Here is a 20409-nt window from a genome sequence, read left to right as displayed (position 1 = left end):
TTAGTCCAGACAGAACATTTCTCATGACGTAATGGTTTTATGGTTGTCCTATTCTCAGTTTTAATCAGACCATTTCGATTCGAATTTCTTATACGTCTAGCAAGACTTGATCTAAGTAGACTAAACAATACCTTGTTCAATTATTTTGACAGTACTGATTATTGAACGACTAATCTTTCGTTGCAATGTTCCAAGATGTGGTGACCAGCATGTTAGACAACCACCCAACAGTCATAAGTTGACCTTAAAACTTTGAACTGTAGATAGTTGAATCATTTACTATGTTCGTTTAAACGTACAACTAATCGATCAACTAAATGCTTAATATGACAAAATGAACTGATTGTAACAGATCAGAATTTATTATTCTCATTGTTGAATTGAAATTCGACTAAATAAATTCAATTTCTATATATTTTTTATTGCTGTGCGTTAAGAGAAAAAGCAGTTTTTGAGAAATTTTATAGAAAAAAGTTTGCGGGACGAAAAACTTGCTAAAACAGAGTTATCTCTGTTAAACTGGTAAACAATGGCCAAAACGGAAGTGAGATTGGCTCTCCTGGGCGACTCGGGTAAGTTTAAGTTTTAAGTTTATCAACCCACTAAATTAAACTTCAAGTTGCATGACTGAAAATATTAAAATTTTTTTTTACGTATGATCCATTCTGTCCCGCAGCTCAAAGTTTTTTATGCCACACTTAAAAAATTTATGTTGCTATACGGCACGTTTCTATATATAAATAGTACGTGGGCGGGGGCGTAAAAGTTATATACCCACTAAGCTGGGAAACAGAATAGATCAAAATTTAGTAAAGCCAAGAAATTAATTTTCATTACTTTCGATTTTAACTTTTTGGATTAGTGATCCTGTTTGTTGTTTGATCGCTGCAAACAGCCACTTTACTGTGGTCCGGAAAAAAAGTAGTCCGGAACTAAATATGTAAACAAGCTGAGATTTTCTGAAAAATAGACCGTAAGGATGGCGTATAAATTTACAAAGGAAACCTGTCCTCTACGCCTTTCTTCGATCAAAAACCATAGCTGCATATTTTTCCCATATCAACATAAATAAAACTAATGAATGATCCATTCAAAAGTTTTCCAGAGAGTAAAAAGGCAAATAATAAAGTTTTGGACAGCTCATTAAAGTTTACGAATTTGGTCTCAAATATCATTTAGCTCTCATATGTCAGCTCGTTATAACTGGACCGTGATAAATGAAATTTTGAAAAATTCTTAAATAATGAAAAAATTGAATTCTGTAGTAAAATTGATTCGAACGCTCTTTTGGCATATCTTCTACTTGATAGAAACAAAAATTAAATGTGGAGTGACAGATTTTCTAAAATAGTACCCGAAGCCGTTCAATGATTGAAATAATTATAAACGTAAGAAAAGGAGCTTTAAACGTAATAGCAAAATCAATTGAAGAGAGCTAAGTGTCCATTTAGGATCAGATTTGGCGAAGCTCAGCTAATAGCTGAGAAAGCTCAAACACTAAGTTTCATTTTTCATAAACAACTTTGTCCGGCATCATTTGTGTACCGTAATCGAAGCGCCAGAGTATCTTCAGGGGCCAAAAAACTGAAAGTAGAATTGGCTATTCGGAGCAGGATTTCTAAGCACACCTAATAACAAACTCTAGAGAATAATTTAAACTGCGTTAGGATATATTTCAGCTCGAAATGAAATGCAAAGCATAATCAACTTAGACCCTATGAGTTGGTGAAGGCACAACAAGGGTGTCACGCTTTGGTCGTCATAGCCGTCCGGCTATTTTTGAGATACAGTGGACAGCACTGAAAAAAATGGGCGTCTAGACCGATCCACAAAAATAATCAACACCAAACAAGAAAAGATTTGTGATTATGATGAAAACGCAAATGAAAAAACCACCATATTACGGAAGAAGTTGAAAATATCGGAGAATGTAAACAAACCATAATAAAAGCCAATTTCCTGATTGAGCTAGTTAAAAAACCTCAAACAAACAACCCCTTTTCTGAAAGACATTAAGCACTTTGATTAACTTTGAGTTCTGTGGTGAAAAATGGCAGATAACATTCCAACTGCTGAGATCCAATAAGATTCTGCCATATCATCTTGGCTGCCAGCTGGCGGAGATAAACATCCACAATAGAGATGTTTAAACAAATTTTTTATGATTTCGTTAAGAAAAACTAGTCCTTAAAATGTCTAGTATATATCTATGTAAGATTTTTCACGGATCTGACTAAATGTTTTTAAAAGTAAAACAAAATATGAAAATAAAAAATTTCTTCAAACGAACAGAGGGCTGTTATGCAGTTTTTGCTTGAACATTTGTATAGCAGTCGCTGTAATTGCGTCTGTTTTTGACCTTTGCTCTCTTCTAAATCTAATTCTGCGAAATTTTTGATTGAAAAATAAATCAAATGCAAGGCGGCTTTAAAAAACGGACAAGATGGCTTTATCCAAAAGTTTGAAACACATTGCTCTGTTGGTATCTTGGTCTAAAAAGTCTGTAGCTTCGCAAATACATTTTTGTCTTAAAGATTACGGTGAACAAGGGTGAAAACCAAAAAAAAAATAATAAAGAACGTAGACATAAACTGATTGAAAATGAAAATCATGACTTTTCCATATCTTATCGTTAAAAGCGTTGACACCGATCATTACATTCATCATTATTTTGTAATTGCTTGCTTGTTTTTCATACTGAAAGTTTCTTGTAATCCTGAACGTTTTCTTGGATGCTTTAACAACATTTGAAAACAAATGTCTTTAACAATGTTGACTTTAACAACAAAGTCAACATTTGAAAAATTCTGTGTTAACTTATCGATACAAGTTATCAATTTAGTCCAATTGCTCTTTCGTTATAAACTTGCTCTTAATTTTTGTTCACGTGTCCAACGGGTTAGTTCACTTTACCTTTGTGCCATAGGGTTTATATAAAAAAACATGTCTGCTCACGTATCTAATTCTTCGTTTTGTTGTTCTTATGGCTTTGAACTTGAGTTTAGTTGTTCAATCTGTTTTAATGATAATAATGTTTGAAGATCGAGAGTTTTATTAAACATTAGATTGCATGCTCGCTCAACGTTGCCAATTTCGTAAATCGATAAAAACAATTTCATCCCTGAATTAATTCTAGCATTTGTTTTGTACACTTTTATCTTGAATTGAAGCATACAAATAGCCGGTACAAAATTACGAAGTTATTGAAAAATTCAAATAAGTCAGAAATAGGCCTCTTTTTCAGATATATTTGAGTGGTTTCTTCTGACTGAGCCATTTTGTACCTGCTGTTTGCATGTTTTAATTTGCGTTGCAAATATACTAGATAAATGCTAGAGTTAACTCGCGGAGCAACTTGTTTTTATCAATTTACAAAGTCCGTATTGACTGAATCAGTGAGTATTCAGGCTAGAAAAAAACTAAGACTCCGGACATATGAACTTAAATGCTTTTACGTGACGGCAACTGCACAAAAACATTGTGAGGAGACACGCTGGGTGAGTTATGGGAGAGTCACTGATCCAAACATAAATCATTTACGAATAGGGTATCACAAAGTTTTACATATGTTGAATTTGAAATGGGTGTCCAGATTCCGGATTACAGGAAAATTTCAGACCAACGAGGAAGCAAAAAATATTTCATGGAAACGATATTGCGAATGTGCTGAATGGTATTAACGGTTTTAACGAAACCATGACAAAAACTTTAATTTTATTTTCAATTATTTCATGTATACGCCCATTTTTTCACTTTATACCCGTGTTCATTGTAGTCGTTCAGAAGAACGCGTATTTGGAAGACTGCATGAAAATATTAGACAATGTAACAACAACGCAAGTTATTTTAAACTTACGTTCAATTTTTCCTCAGTCAAAAAGTTTCAAGTTTTTTTATTTAATAGAGTGCAAAGGTCAAAGGCAGACGCGATCACAACTGATTATAAAAAATTGAAATGCAAAAAATAGGTAACAGCCCTCCGTTCGTTTGAGTCCATTTTTTTCATAGTAATTAACTTGGTTAGCAAAACGGTGGTTGTCAATACAACAGATCAGCAGTTTATGAATCTCATTTCACCGGCATTTTTTTTATTTTTCACATGTAAAATATGTTTTTATTCTCCCCAATTTGGTCAGGTAAGAATAAAAATACTAAAACTGCACATCAATAAGGCTCCCGTTTGTTGCAATCGTTTTGGCGACTCATCATTAAAGGACCAATCCGGACTTTTCTAATTCTGAATTGGTTAAATCTGGCCAAAAAGAGCGTGTCAAAATCATTGAGGCAGACCCCTTGACCATATCTGTCGACAATGATTGCAACAGTATTGGATCAGCCATCTCCCCTCCAAGCGGTCGAGCACCCCAAAAGCAAAATAGTCTACTAGGCAGCCCGTGCCAGCAACATTTCCGCTGATCCCAGAATAGCGGTGATTGACAAGGATTGCATTAGTTTACAGAAAGCTATAGGCAACCCCTGCGCTTGGAAGGAACGATTGTCACTTAACACAGCCAACCGCTTGAGTGTTTTCTTGAAGATTGCCGATATCCCGCCAAGGACTTCAATTGCAAGGGTAGCAAATGTGATTCCCATTTTTGAGCAGTTAACGTCGTGGAGACAATATTTTCTTTCATCTGCTGCATCAAGTGCGTATCCTGCGTTTGTAGCCGCATTAGTGAGAAAGTTGGATTGCAGCGACGAAGTAACAGTTACATCAAATGCAGCAGGCTTCCCCGCTTTCCAAATCGGGACAAAGATGTATCCGGGGCGTGACTGGCTTTCTGGAATTAGGGTCTTTTTTTCCACTACTGGTGAGAGATTCGCAGATGAGCAAGCAGACACTATTTTATCTCGAATCCGGTCATGTCTTGCAATTGCGTCTCCTCCATTGTGACACGCAATGGCATGATCCCCATAGATGTCAAGAACTTCTGCTTTACAGAACGGGCACTTCCTTTCGGCGTCGTAGACTGGGACACCCAACCTGTACTTTGCACTAATTCTAAACACATTTTGGTGCCATATGAAGCCCAAAAGCTGGAATGGGGGGAGCAGACAACCAAGCTCCAGCATGTCGAACAGACAATGAGTGAAGTAGGGCGGATTCTCTCTCACAAGCTAGATTCTCTTTGAGATCATGAAATTTTTCATTATCAAGAGCATGCTGAATCGTCTTTTGCGAGAGGTTTGAAATGTCCAGTTGTGCTATACTGGAATAAAGATCCTGAAAAACTTGGCAGTTTTTTGGGCTTTCACTGGTGATTTTCAAAACAAGATCTTCAGAGGAGAGAACAGAACTAACGTATGATGCTTTATACTGGTCTTGGGATTGGCGAACACCCAACCCTGAAAGGGTTATGGGCAGGGTTGTTTGAGACCAGGATTCTTCTGGAAGAACTTCGAAGGATATTCTCAAGTTTTTCGCGCTGTTGGGCATCAAATTTTTTAGGGATTTAATAAGTGGACTTGTGGGCGTTTGAAAAGATTACACCATTTTGGCGGGTCCCAATACAGTGGCGTAGGATACCTAGGGCGGACTGAGGGTCATCAAGACAGTCCAACTTTTCGAAAAGTACCCCTATTTTCCCTATCCTTTTGTTAAATTTCATGCAGACAAATTCTGGAGTTCCTAACGCGGCTCCAAGAACCTCAAGGCCCGAAATATCCTTTCGTTTTATTCTTATATCCAGTCTGTCTAAATCTACCGTGGACCACAGTTCGCATTTATCGACCCTGACGTGGAGGCCGCGATCAGGTCCGAGCTGGCATAGAAGATCCCAAGATCTAATGAGATTGTCCTCTGAGTCCACCAAGACACCATTTATCTAGATACCAGGAATGTTGTTGAAGCTCTGGCGAAGTTTCCTGAATTTGCTCTATAATGGGCCAGAGCGTCAGAAAGAAAAGCAAAGGGCCTAATGGGTCGCCTTGTTGGATACCGCTTTCACTGCTAATAACAAATTTGTCATAGAATAGTTGGCTGTGTTGTGAAAACAGGAATTGGTAAAAGAGGCAATGCCTGGCGTAGAACTGCAACGGTTTTCAGCATTTCACTGCGTTTTATCGAATTGAATGCATTGCAAAAGTCAATTTGCAAAATACCCGAGGGAATGGACGAGGTGAGTTTTTTCATAAAAAATCTTAGTCAAATGTATAATGGCTTCCGCTCCTCCCTTCACTCCGACACCCAAATGCAGGCTCTGCAAAAGTTCCTTTGCTTCTAAATTTGCCTCCTTGGGTGAACATTTAGCTATTAGCCTCCTCAAGACTTCTCCGACTGCAATAGGGCGAATATCGCCTTTCTTTTTCAGCAAGGCTGATAAAGATGCACTACATAGAGCTTGTGAAACAAATTCGGAAAGTTCCCCACGGCAGCTTATGTTTACAAGCTTAGTCAGTACTCTCAAAGCAATTTGTGACTGATCTGAAGCGGTGCACTGTACAGCATGCAAAAGATGTTCGGGAAACATTTTTGAAGGACCAGCTGCTGTAAATCTTGAAAACGAGTTCAGCTGTTCCGAAACATTTTCGTCACTGAATTGATAGGCTTGTGATGAAAAATTTTGGACTACAATAGGCTTATCTTCAGGGGAATGCAATTTTTTCAAACTATCGAGAGTTGCCTTGTTGACTGGTGCAAAACCATCAGAAGCCAAAACTTTTGCTGCTCTGCCAAATTGGCCCTGGAAACACAAAATTTTTGCACGTTTGATAATCTCTTCGGATTTTGGTCGTTTTGATTGTTTCAAAGAGCAAGATTCGTTCCATAGCCCTCCAAAGTCTCCGCTGTTGCAGCGACTAATTCTTTCTAGAAATCATTGGTCGTTTTTCCGCCTGTGTTTTGGCCCTCCTCTGTTACTGGCACGTAAAATGCATTTGGACAATCCGAAGAATTTTCTCCAGTTTAGTTCTGTATTAGGATCTTCAATGCAATCAGTAATGACGTCAGAGAAAAGCTCTGACCATTTGTACCGTTCTTTGATAGGGACGTAGCGGATAGTCGGGACTTTAGTGTGCAGCAACGTTTTTATATCTAGAAGGTTACCATCTGTTCTAATTCTTTCGGAGTTCAAACTGATTAATGCCTCGTCTACCTAGAGTGCGCTCTCGGCATTAATTAGCAGATCGTCAACTTTGTCTGATAGTTCCTTGGAGATTCTTTTCAATTCACTTAAAGGCTTTTTGAAACACCAATAGGACCATATTGATTTTGAGTTGATCCATGAGTCGTAATCAGGGCCCCATTCAATGTATCTAACTTTCGTTTCCTCCAAAAGATGTTCTAATACCTGGATCTTATATAATTTGTCGACTGTGTCCGGAATAAATGAAATAGAGCCAGGTGAAATGTGAAAAATATTTTCTATTGTAAGGTTGGACATCTGTTGAGTTAAACCACTGCCTGGGTTCGGATTTACCTAACTCTCGGAAAAAATGTCTGTCTTAGGTGAATTTTCAACTGTCAACTCTTCCTTTGCTCTTAAATTGTACTTCATTTTTGAGCGTGCGAAAAACTGTTTATGAGAAAACAATATACCACATCTCCTCTTTATAGATTGCTACAGTACTAAAAACTGGAATTATCTCACCGGGGAATCTGCAACTTGAGACTGATAGAGTTGTTCCACCCGGTGGGACTTCGGCCCCCACAACAAAACACTGCTGAATCGACTTCTTGTAGATAACAGCCACTGATTTAAAAAAATGTGGGGTGAGGTTCAATTTTGGGTGCTAATGATTCTAATTTCAAGTGTAAATATTTCTCAGTTCTTGTTGTGCTCGTTGGATTTGAGAGAATAACCGAACACACGTGCAAACTTGCTTTTAGTTAGTTTTTTTAACAAAAATTTATTCCAGAGCATGTAAAAAGCCTATAACTATTGGCAAAAGACATTTTTAATGGCAAACTTTTCTTGACCAACCGATGAAAAAATTACGTTTATATATCTAAAAAGTACACGTTTTTGTCCCGCCATTTGGCAGCCAATAATTTATCACAGTATTATTGGCTTCTAACATTGGAATATACTCTACCACTTCCAAAACAGAATTCAAGGTTGATCAATGTGCCTTCTCTGTTCAGTAAGTGGGTTTTTTATTGAGTTTCATATACTGTTGTTTGTTACATACTCGGATTGTCATACTGATTTAATTACTCTATTCTGAATAGACTTGCGGCGTCGAATTACAGAGGTTATTGATTAGATTTATTGGCTGTTTTGCGGAGCAAATTCAATATTAATTTTATAATTTATTATTCCAATTTTCTGAGTGCAGAGAATACGCAAAATTGGTGGCACGAAATTAGCTTTGTCAACTAGACTCGTTCTTCGCGTCACGAAATGTAGTTTAGAATTGTTCGATACGAAACAGTGCTTTGGCGGAGCGGATTTCAGATTCAAAGAGACACAACTGAATTTGAATTAGGAAAGATGAAATTATGAGGAATTAAAGTTAACAAAATCTGAACAACAATTTGATCACAACAAAACATCTCTAAACCCGGCAACTCAAATCACAAGACTTCATGAACAGACAGGGTCTTCAGACACAGGACGTAAACAAATTTAAGAAACGTGAAATATGAAGATTTGATCTTCAAAAAAGAAATTGGAAATGAAATTAAACTAAATGATAAACAAAATGAACTAAATTAAGATTAACTAAATTAAACAGATTTGGTATATCCAAATCAATAGCCCTTTTTACACAATGTTCTACTATAACGCATTTCCACCTCAAAAAAATAAACGACGAAGTAGTTTAACAGAAAATTAATAACATATGTACTGGTTACTATAAATAATTTTGTAATGTTTTTGCAAGTTTTAATGTGTATCACTTTCATATAATCTCTCTGCCTCTCCGACTGTCATTGTCGTCTCTAGGTTCTCGTAATTGGGTGAAATTTAATACTGGGTTGGATACGTCTGTACAGGAGAACATGGCCCCACTGTAAAATCTGTTTCTACATGTTGGCTTTGAGTGGCAGCTTTCTTAATTGATGTAACAATCGATTTGTTCTGTATTTGTGTCTGTTTGATTAGTTGTCTTCGTTTACTTCGTGATGGTGCAGTGGAGCTAGAAGTTGTTGGTGGACAGATTTGAACGGATGTCAAGGACTCGTCCGATTCCGTGATTGACGGAGAAGATCGTTTTCTCTCTAATGGCTGTAGTGCTGCTGTTGCCTTGGTAGCAGCTTTCCTTTTCGGCCTCGTTGGAGGCTCCGCAATTACAATCGATGTCAATGGCATTTCCATTGGTGGCGCGAAATCACCCATGTCAGCAGTAGGTGGTTGTGGCGGTGCTGTTATGACTATTCTTCTGGGTTTTGTTGGCATGCGTACTCTGAGTGCTCTTGTGACGTTCGAATGAATTGAGGATACCGCAGTAGCGTCGTCGGCTATCTTCCTATGTTTCATTATTTTGTTTCCCTCTAATTTCTTTCTTGCCTCTTTTGCGTGTTGATTTATGAGGTCTTCTGTTGTTTTTCCGGAGGGTATTTTGGGCCTCCTATTGGCATACATTTGGAGTTCAGTTTGGCGCTCCGCTTTCGTTCCCAATTTTGCCAAATCTGAATTGCGGATTGTGACGTCTCTTTTTCCGGGTTCTTTTATGACAGAAGTATAGCTGTCTGTTTTTACCACTGAAGAACCTGGCGCCAAAACCTCCATCTAGACTTTTCTTCGACCTTTTGGTCTTCGGTTTCTTATTGGCTAATTTGACTGCTAGGGAAGTTTCTGTCCGCGGTCCTGGAAAACCGACCTCAGGATGAGATATCATTCTGGACTCTTTTTCTGGATCTGCTTTCCTTCTTCTAGCTGCATCTTTACTCAGTTTGTGCCTGTTTTGTTCTAACTCCGTGTCGCTTCTGGCCTCTACGTCCCAGTTTTCTTCCGAGATGTGTTTGTCCCAACGGAATGTCTCCAAACCTAAATAATTATTCAAAATGTGTTTATACGTGAGACTTTTAGGATCAGGTTTCGTTGATATGTTGATTAATGGAGTATTAGCCTTTCTACCAAAGTGAGCCTCAAATGGTGATATATTGATAGTCTTTTGACGGCATATACGTAGCTGGTAAATAATGGAATTTATCGATGCTTTCAAATTAAATTGATTTCGCGCCGCCGTTTTAATACAAGGTAAACGGTTCTTGATTGTTTGAATTAGCCTTTCAACTAGTCCAATCGCTCTGTGATTGTGTATTGGAGCTTCAATTAGCTGTATGTTATTTTGACTACAAAATGCTTTAATTCGGTGACCCGTTTGGCATCGAGCTTGGTCTAATCTAATTGAACGGGGCATTCCGTGTAGCAAACAATACTCTTGAAGGAATTTCAAAATATTTTCTGCATTAGCTCTATCAAATACCTCTTCGGTTGGAAATTTAGAAAATCGATCTATACATGCAAGGAAGTATACTTCTTGATTTTTTTCATTATAAATTGGTCCACCAAAATCAATTTACACTTTGCATAACTTTAATGGTGCCCCATTGCTAGCCGGAATAATAGACTTTAAATTTTTACCGATTTTAAGACAGGGATTGCACTTTGCCGTCTTTGTAACTATGTCCCGATGCATGTAGGGCCACCATGCATGTGTCGCCATATCTTTCATCCCCCAGCTTCCTGGGTGGGTTGCATGAATGGCTTCCACGTACGCATCCTTGATCGAGTTCGGCATGGCTATTCTTTCATCGATGCACACGCAACCATTCTTGACGTGCAAATCCTTCCAAAAAGAATGGAAATATGGTGAAATCTGTTTGCATCGACCCTCGTTTTCCGTCAGGATGCTGTCTCTTATTTCTTTGAGGATCGCGTCCTTGGTGGTTAAGCTGGCCATCAGTGTACTGGTGAATTTTTTGAATAGTGCAAAATTGAAGGCATCTGTATAAAGATCGTCGGTGGAAGGTGACGTGACTGTTGTAGTGTCAGTATTCCGAGTAGAGGGTGCTGCTTGCACCGCAGGAGCCGTTGATGGTCCTGCCTCATCGGCAAATCTAACTATGGAGGGTGTCAATTGTTTTACTTGCATCAGAGTTTCTTCATCAGAGTTCGACATCTTGAGGACACAGTTGAACTTGTTAGCAATTCGTTGGAAATTATTCAATTTAGTAGGCAACTTATCAGTAGAGCGGCTCAAGGCAAAAAGCGAGTGAGGAATGTTTACTGTCTCGATTTGGAGATTAGAATTTGAGTTATTTGGTTCTAATTTGCTAATTGAATTATCATTCGCCGTAATTGCAGAATATTCTGGATTTCGCGGTGCGAGTTCACTACATAATTTTCTATTGGAATTTGGAGTATTTGAGACTGGTTTTATAAGCGGATTTCGCGCTGCAAAGTCGACGTAATTCTCGGCATTTAATAAAAAGCGTTTCGCACTGCGGTTAATCTCATCCAATTTAGCAACTATGAATTGCTCGTCATAAGCAGATATATTAACGGCTTTTTGTTGTGGGTCGCAAAAGATGTAGTCAACTAATCCCATTTTTGAACCAGGAATATGATTGATTGTAAAATCAGAAGGCAGTAGTCGATCTACCCAACATGTTAGTCGACTATTGTAAGATTTACTTGCTCTATTTTCTCTCATGATCGAAAGTAAGGCCCTATGATCATTTATTACAGTAAATGGCTTGCCGTATAAATAATATTTGAAGTGTTCAATTAACCAGACAGCACCCAATAGCTCGAGCTCATTGATGCTATATCTATCTTCGACTGAATTTAGAAATCGCGATGCAAATTCCATGGTGTGCCAACCATTTGGAGTTCGTTGTTTTAATGCGCAACCCAAGCCTTTGCGAGAGGCGTCACCTTTTATACGTGTTTCTAAGTCCGGATTAAAATGCTTATTTTCGGTTGTTTCGGCAATCTTCTCTTTTATCAATTTGAATTGTTTCTCATGTTCGTCCGTCCAAACGTAAATTTTGTATTTTTCTTAAGTAAAGGTCTAAGTGGAAAACATAATTGCGACAAGTTCGGGATAAATTTGCCCAGATGATGAACTGATCCCATAAAGTATCTGAGTTTTTTGAGATTTGAGGTTGAGGATAATTTTTCGATTGCATCCGTTTTATTCAGCAATGGTGTTATGCCTGTTTGGGTTATGCTATGTCCAAGCCATTCAATTTTATCTTTTGCAAAATGACCCTTCGCAAGATTTAATCGAAGATTTTCTTGATCTAGTTTTATCAAACATTTCCGAACAAGATCGAGATATTGTTCTATTCCTCCTCTGCTCACTATTAGTATATCGTCCAAAAAACAGAATGTTTTGTTTAAGCCAGCGGGGGTACAATCTATTGCTTTTTGAAACTTGGCTGGCATATCCGTAAGACCGTAAAATCTCGTTTTAAAACGATATGTTCCGGTCATATCTCCGCTTACAAGATTGAAGTTACAATGGCGGGCCGTATCACTATGTAAATTTAATTGACTGTAAGCGTAGTGCAAATCGAGAGTCGTAAAATAAGCCGTCTCTTACGGCGCGGTTGACAGTGTTTGTGAAATCGTATGGATTAGCGAGTCTATATTCCGCATTTGAATTTTGTTTTTGTGGATAGCTTTATTCAGGATTTTGGAATCTAATGCTATTTTGACTGATTGATCCTTTTTTGCTGTAATGACTATCGGAGATATGAAAAATTGATCAGAGCAATTTGTTAGTTTTTCGATATGTCCTTCATTTAACAATTTTTCATGTTCGATTTTTACTTTTGGTTGGAGATGAATGGGCACTTTCCTCCCTTTGTTATGTGTAACTGGATAATTTTTATGAAATTTTGAATTGACCGTATGGTGCTTCGATTTTCCTATTCGTGAGATTAGTTCAGGAAATTCTTTTGCCAGTGATTTTTTGATCGCACAGGGTGTTTCTATGTTAATGATTTCTGTATTTGGGCAAGGTTTCTGTGAAAATGTTGTTCCCAATTGGTCAAACAGGTCCCGTCCAAGGATGGGTCGAAATCCGTCTGCTACTACCGTGATTTTTGCTTTATGGATTTTCCAATCATTACAACGAACTGGCGTTTTCAAAGTTCCTAGGGTTTCAAATATATCGTTCGAAAAAGACTTCAATTCGAGTGGTTTATTCTCCGACCATTGTGATTGTGCACACTTAAGACTTATCTCTCTTGCGAGTGACATATTAATAATATTACAGCCACTACCAGAATCGAGAAGCAAATGACGGTCTGTATTTTCAATTCTTATCGTCATATTTTGCAGTGCAGTAGGCGCTGTGCTAACGTTTTCTACCGTTGCAACTTAATTATCGTCTGAAGAATCGCAATGATTGCATCTCTTACCCAGTGCAGGGCAAACCTGGCGGTGCGTTGTAGTCCAAGCCTGACCACATCCTCTACATTGACCAATCGGTGCTCGATTGACTGCTACCCTGCCCGTCGGATTTCCGCGTGCACTCGCGCCGCGAAATCGATTGTAGGATTGTATTGCATTTATTGTATTGTTAGTTGCGCTGTTATTGTTGCTTGATGAAATCCGTTGTTGATTCTGGTTGCCCATCTCCATATTTACAGCTACACTGAGTGTTCTCTCTGGATCAACTTTGCACGCAGAATTTCACGTTGAATGTCATCGTCCAACATGTTTGTGATGAAGATGTCTCTAATTATTACCTCTTCTCGGTTTGCGAAGTCGCAATTTTCCGCCAATTCTTTCAATATACTGTAGAATTGTTCTACCGTTTCGCCCTTTTTCTGCTTTCTTGAGAAAAACACATAGCGATCAAAAGTGATATTTCTTGGACGAATGAATGCTATCTCCATCATCTCCCAGAGCTTGAGGGTGATGAGATCGTATATGCTGTCAAGAGGGAATTTTTGTGTTAGTAGACTTGAATGCGCCACTTTTCCCATCTTATTGGAGGATCCGAAATAGGACGTTCCCAAAACGGTTCTCTCGACAGTGGCGTTTTCCGAGATTCACGAGCTGACTGCGCCATGTCATACAGATTTAATTACTGTATTCTGAATAGATTTGCGGTGCCAAATTACAGAGGTTATTGATTAGATTTATTGGCTGTTTCGCGGAGCGAATTCAATATTAATATTGTAATTTATCTTTCCAATTTTCTGAGTGCAGAGAATACGTAAAATTGGTGGCACGAAATTAGCTTTGTCAACTACACTCGTGTTTCGCGTCACGAAATGTAGTTTAGAATTGTTCGATACGAATTAGTGCTTTGGCGGAGCGGATTTCAGATTAAAAGAGAGACAACTGAATTTGAATTAGGAAAGATGAAATTATGAGGAATTAAAAATAACTAAATCTGAACAACAATTTGATCACAACAAAATATCTCTAAACGCGGCAACTCAAATCACAAGACTTCATGAACAGACAGGGTTTTCAGACACAGGATGTAAACAAATTTAAGAAACCTGAAGTTTGAAGATTTGATCTTCAAACAAGAAATTGGAAATGAATTTAAACTAAATGATAAACAAAATGAACTAAATTAAGATTAACTAAATTATATAGATTTGGTATATCCAAATCAATAGCCCCTTTTTGCACAATGTTCTACAATACCACACGGATGTTTTCACTTTAACCGATAACTTACAGGTTTTTCATTTGCGTTTTCATTCTAATCACAAATCTAATTTGTTTCGTTAGGTCTTTATGTGGGGTCGTTCTTCACCCCTATTGTTTAGTGCTGTCCAATTTCTTTCGGAAATAACCGGCTGGCTATCAGGGTCAAAGCGCGTTCGCGAACTCGCCAATTCGAATTTCTTTATGCATTAGGTGTGCATAGAACCCTTGCTCTTATAGGCCAATAAATTGCGTATTTCGATTCTTTCCAAGCTTAACCCGTCCTTAATTTTTGGCACCTGAAAATTAGCTTGAACTTCGATCAAACACAAATAATGGAGGAAAAAGCCGTTTATGAGAAATAAAACTTGATGATGTAGCTGTCTAAACAATTAGCTGAGTTTCGCCGCCACAATGATCAACGAATAAACTTTTTTGTTGAGTACTAAATATATTAAAAAAATGTACTAGTTTTCCCTTTTTCAGGTGTTGGCAAGACCAGTTTGATCTGGCGCCTGACGAAAAAGAACTTCGACAGTAGCCAGTTCAGTCCAACAGTGGGAGCCTCTTTCTTCATGCACTCGGTGGCAATTGAGGATAAAGTGTATGAGGTGCAGATATGGGACACAGCTGGACAGGAACAGTTCCACAGGTGGGAATCCAGTTGGATCCAGTTATTGTCACGAGTAGGCGGGGGGAGGGGGGGGGGGGAGGGGGAGATACTCTAAATAGACTTTACAATGCCTGTGAAACATTCTTCTAATGTGAATTTCTGGTCTCAATGAAATTGCTCTCAGTCGCCCTGACGAAAAAGATTATTCCTCTCTATTAGGAAATCATGCCAAAATCTATGATTGTTTGAAAACGGAGCATGGACAGCATAACTGCCATTTAAATGAACACTGTTAAAATGTATTTGCAATATCATCTAAAGGCAATAAAAGTACTTAAAAAATAGGCCACTTTTTCCGTAAATTGTCTTGTAAGCGTATCGAGACACCCCTAACTCCCCGGATTAAAATTATACAGTAAATCAGCACTGATTCATAGTATTTTTACAGTCTGTATGTTTACTATTATCATATTCTGATCATGTCACTTTTTATTATTTAACTTATAACTTTAGACAAAAAAACACACTGTATAGCGCAAAAAAGCGCTGATTTTTAGGATTTTGCATATGGCTCGCAGACTTTTTCTCTCATATCATAGCATTGTAACTCGATTTTAAAAAAAGCTCTAATGGTGGACCAAATACGTCGGCAAAAACAAATATGCCCGTTCCCGTGCTGAGATTTTTCGGATCTATTCTGTTTTGCCCCCCCCCCCCCCCCCCACCTTGGTGAGCTTATATTTTTGAAGCCCCCCCCCCCCAGAGCACTTGCTATTTTCTTACAGTGCTATATAACAACATATAATATGTAACAGGGGGCGTAAAATACTGGGGGGGGACAGAATAGATCCGATTTTTCTTTGCCCTGTCCGAAAAAATCCATTGGCGGACATGACTAAATACATAGCAACTAATGACAGAAACAAAACAATACATTCGGTTTTTCCGGTCATATAACTTTTGCGATCTTTTCCGTTTATCCCCCCCCCCCCCCCCCCGCATATTAATTGCAACCCCCAGACACACGTGCCACATGTTTACACAATGATTTACTATGTAATGACACCTCTGTAACTGGGGGCGAATAACCTACTGGGGGGCACAAACGGAAAAAATCCTACTTTTGTTTCAGTTTAGCCTCAACCTATTACAGAAATGCGCAGGCTGTGATAGTAGTGTTTGACATCACAAATTCGACCTCATTTCTCACTGCTCAGAAATGGGTGGGGGAGTTGTTTTCCACTCAAAAAAAGTATTCAATCCTACTCATCGGCAACAAAGTTGACCTCCCAAACAGGTAACAAGAGTGTGGCTCAAAGCTTACTTCTATTAAGCCAAAAGACATTCGAGGCTCACTTCAATTAACGGCCGAAAAAAGGCCCTCAAGCGACCCTTAATTGTTTTTCAACAATTGCTATATTTACAGAACAAAATTTGTTCAGCATAAGTGCAATTCGAAAGCTGCTCATCGAGGGTAGAGTAACTTTTTTTAAAAGTCCGCTCTCACAGAGTTCCTGTGGATAACTTTTTAAGTTTATTTGGCTACTCTTCGAGCATTTTCGCCTATTTAAAACATCTTTCTTAAATTTTTGTAAGTTAATTTTGCTAGCACTGAGTGAATTATACTTCTTCTTAAAACAAACCAAAAAACTGAAATGGAATTGTCATAATCTCAAAACTGTTTTTTTTAAAAAATAAAATAAAGCAATTTTGGATTTGGCCATTAGAAGCAAATGTTTGCACCTACGGCCATTTTTTGAGTTACATTTTTAGAATTTTTTACTCTTTTATGAACAGAAAATGCATTTATTTTTGAAGCTATAATATGTATCAATTCTTATTGCAATAAAAAAGCAATAGTTAATATCAAAAGCATCTCTTAAACTCCATTCATTCTATGTGTTGTGTGTGATGCATTTCTGAGCATCCTAAGAAGTAAATTTTGTCTATTTTCAGACTCATTTGCTGTATTATATAAAATCCTATTTCACGTTACTTTTCAATGAACTTAAATGCAAAACTGAGCGCTAAAATTTAAAGTGTTATATATTTTTTGTTCGGTGTCTTTATATCCTACGTGGTCCAACTTTGCACTAATTTAACAATGCTTCACATATCTTTGCACCATATTAGCACTTTTCTATCTATAAAGCCCTCTAAGTTCCGTATTACGGTAAAAAAAAGATAAAAATCTTGGGTTCCACTTTCTAGCAGATTAAACTAAGATTGAGTTTTAAAATTTTGCTTCAATTGTTAAGCCTGTTGATTGCAAGTAGCTAAATTTATTGTCCGTTGTTTAACTGGATCATATGAAAAATTGTTTTAGATCTTATAAATTATTTTGAATTTCAGTAATTTAATCATGTTTCTTCGGTGGTCAAGCAAGCCGATAGGCAAGCGAGCCGAATTTTGAAAATGAGGTTAAGTAAGCCGAAAAATTTTGGGGTACGTATTTTAAGTTGCCCCTGGCGGGCTGGTGGGCGCGCTTCGCCGCGATAACCGGCCCGCGGTTTCCGGATTACATCCCACAGCGGATGCAAGGCATGGCCATGGGCAGCGGTCAGCTGAGGCCCGTACCCACTAGATGTCTAAAAATTAACATTTTCGTTTGCGTTATAATATGCCAACTCATTTTGAGTTCAAACCACTACGTCTCTACAATTGTTGTACTAAAAATTTATACAAATGGCGAAATATTTTTTAAAAAATTTAAAACCAGACAATTGCAAATTAGTGATGCCCAACATACATGAAAAATGAGTTTACTTTTGAAATTTGTGATTTTTAAGTTCATTTTTGTCTTAAGTATCTATACAGGGTCCAATCTAAACAGCATGTTTAAGTTGATGACATTAAAATTCACAAGGTTGCGTATAGACAAACAAAACAGATTATCGTCGGGAGAGTTGCTCTCAATTTGCTGGCGAGCGGTTGGTTTGTCAGTAGCAATGTACGTTTTTGTGAGACTAGCTTGCACTTAATTGAAGAGGAGTGGGGTGAGAGCAGCGCGAAGTGACTAGGTTACGGATGGATCGCTGTGCAGGGGTGGGGATATGGGGTGTAGAGGGGGTCAAACTCCGCCCCTCACGCCATGAATTTTTCTCCAGAACAGATTCGGTGAATCGCATACTTAGTCTAGTAGGCCGAAAGACTCTTTTAGGATAATTTAATGCCATCCGGGCGTTACTTGTTTATCCCATTTTTGAGGGCGAAAGGTCAAATTATATCTCGAATAAAGTTTCAAGGTAAAAGTCACATAGCAGTAAGACAAATTGCGTACAACTGCTACAAATGTTTGAAAGCAATTAACAACGTTACCCCTCGAAAACTGAACACAAAAAGCTACACCCTTATTAGTTCCGTTGCTGTTAGTTTTTCCTACTAATCTGGTAGTTGCTTGCCCTCACTTCTGTCGTCGGATGCGCTCTACACCCCAAAGTGACGCAAAGCTCGCGATTAGGTTACAAGTTTATCCCACCCTTACTATATAAACAATGCAGACAAAACATACCCGGCAGATTGCCGGAAAATAGCCGCCGTTGATTCCAATAAGCATGATTGGGATTGAAATAACAGAAGATATTGAAAAAAAAAGATTTTTGTGCAAAAACATTTTTTTAAGTCCGATTTATTTTGATGGCATTTCGTGGTTGAACATACTTCTGTTTTAGAGAGAGGCTACAGGGGCTACTATCAATACCAATAAGCATTAGAGATGGTAACTAAGACTTATAGGAACGACGTTCAATTAGCGGGCATCTAAAATTGGGCTTTATGGGTTTATCCCGTTTCTACTTCTGACTTCAATTTTTTATACTGACTCTGTTCATTTTGAATTGCTTTGCTGAGCAACTGATGTTCAAAATCACTTTTAGCAGAATGAGAGAAGAGAGAAACTAGCCTAGAGAAGTCAAAAAGATTTCACGCAAAATGTTGAAAAGGCGGCAAAATGAGGTAAAGCGAAACATTTTTTTATTCGACGAAGTAAAAAAACATAGCAGGACAAGTCCTGACGTACAATTCAAAGAATTTTCATTGACTAAACAGAGAAACTAGACCTAGAATGGACTATGAAAAAATTGAGAAAACCATTTTTAAAAAAATCAGAACAAAAAAATAAGAAATAAACAGAAAATCAGTGTCAAAATGCCACATGTGAACAAAAAAACCACTAGCGATAAATGAAAATTTAATTCAAACAAAAAACAAGGCCTACAATGAGCTGTGAATGGGTTGGGAAAACCATTTAGAAAAAAATCCGACCCAAAAAATCGAAAAAATAGTAAAAATCAGAGTGAAATTGCCGCATGTGAACAAAAAACCACTACCGAGAAACCGAATTTTTGTTCAAACACCGTTTTCTCACTCTACTTTAAAATTAGAGCGAAAAAATTTCACGCCGCAAAACCACTCGCTTTTTCGCTCCATTTCCTGTTTCGGCGTGACCAAAATCACTACTCCAATTTGACTTCAAAAATCATGAAAATGTGTGAACAGATCTTAAAAAAAAGACAGCGCCCCAATACAATTCAAATTCTTTGAATTGTAAAAAAAAAATAGGAGCGCTATAATAGCCGGCTGAGAAGATGAGGGTGGCTGTTAAAAAGAGCCACCTAAACCAGTAGTCTAGTCAATTAAAAGCATTGTCTTAAGTGAAGCAACTGTAATCGCAACAGGTGCAGATTGACAGCCACGCGATTCTTATCGCCCTCCTCTTTGTTCAACACTTCGATTTCGCCTCGGAGTTTGATAACTTGATTTGATGGCGTAGTAATATTCATTAACGTCAATTAACTTGCGATCAGGCAGTTAGCTTATTTTTCAGAACAATTTTGACGAGCACAGCAGTTACATTTGCACAATCAGTTGGTATCAGATACATGGAGGTGTCGGCCAAAACAGCTGAGAATATTGACTCCATATTCAACGAGCTAATCTGGACAGCAAAGCAACTGAACCTCCTCATTAGACAGCCGAGGCCGGACAGCCATGTACGATTAGAAGAGACAACAGAAATGAACAGAAAGAAACATAAACTCTGCTTATTTTGTTAGTTTAAGATGAAGCCTTGGATAGAATGAGTAACGATGACGTAGCTGCTTTCGACCTATTAGAAATTGAAAATAATTGAAAACTACAGATGCAAAAAATGTTCAGTACAGATTTTTGTTTTATTTTAAATTTACCACTTTGAGTGACTTGATTAGCAGCTCCCTCTTTGGGTCC

General features: G+C 37.9%; 1 protein-coding gene across 1 annotated transcript; it reads left to right on the top strand.

Annotated features, from left to right (window-relative positions):
- Positions 1 to 252: 252 nt before the first annotated feature.
- LOC142337476 (uncharacterized) lies at positions 253 to 20364 on the top strand. The gene is made up of 4 exons (XM_075386725.1): positions 253 to 572; positions 15057 to 15222; positions 16316 to 16480; positions 20009 to 20364. Exons 1-4 carry the CDS (start codon positions 530 to 532, stop codon positions 20235 to 20237), a joined length of 603 nt encoding a protein of 200 aa, XP_075242840.1. The 5' UTR covers positions 253 to 529; the 3' UTR covers positions 20238 to 20364.
- Positions 20365 to 20409: the final 45 nt, after the last annotated feature.

The sequence above is a fragment of the Convolutriloba macropyga genome, chromosome 4 (assembly GCF_964194025.1).
Source record: "Convolutriloba macropyga chromosome 4, txConMacr16.3, whole genome shotgun sequence".
Taxonomy (NCBI): domain Eukaryota; kingdom Metazoa; phylum Xenacoelomorpha; order Acoela; family Convolutidae; genus Convolutriloba; species Convolutriloba macropyga.
Note: the sequence above shows the minus strand (reverse complement) of the source record. Positions and strands in the feature narration are given on the sequence as shown.

Excerpts from the sequence above, each read along its gene's own strand:
- LOC142337476 (XM_075386725.1), top strand. The coding sequence starts at position 530 with ATGGCCAAAACGGAAGTGAGATTGGCTCTCCTGGGCGACTCGG. Across the intron at positions 573-15,056 it reads GGCTCTCCTGGGCGACTCGG|GTGTTGGCAAGACCAGTTTG; the intron begins GTAAGTTTAAGT and ends TCCCTTTTTCAG. Across the intron at positions 16,481-20,008 it reads AAAGTTGACCTCCCAAACAG|AACAATTTTGACGAGCACAG; the intron begins GTAACAAGAGTG and ends CTTATTTTTCAG.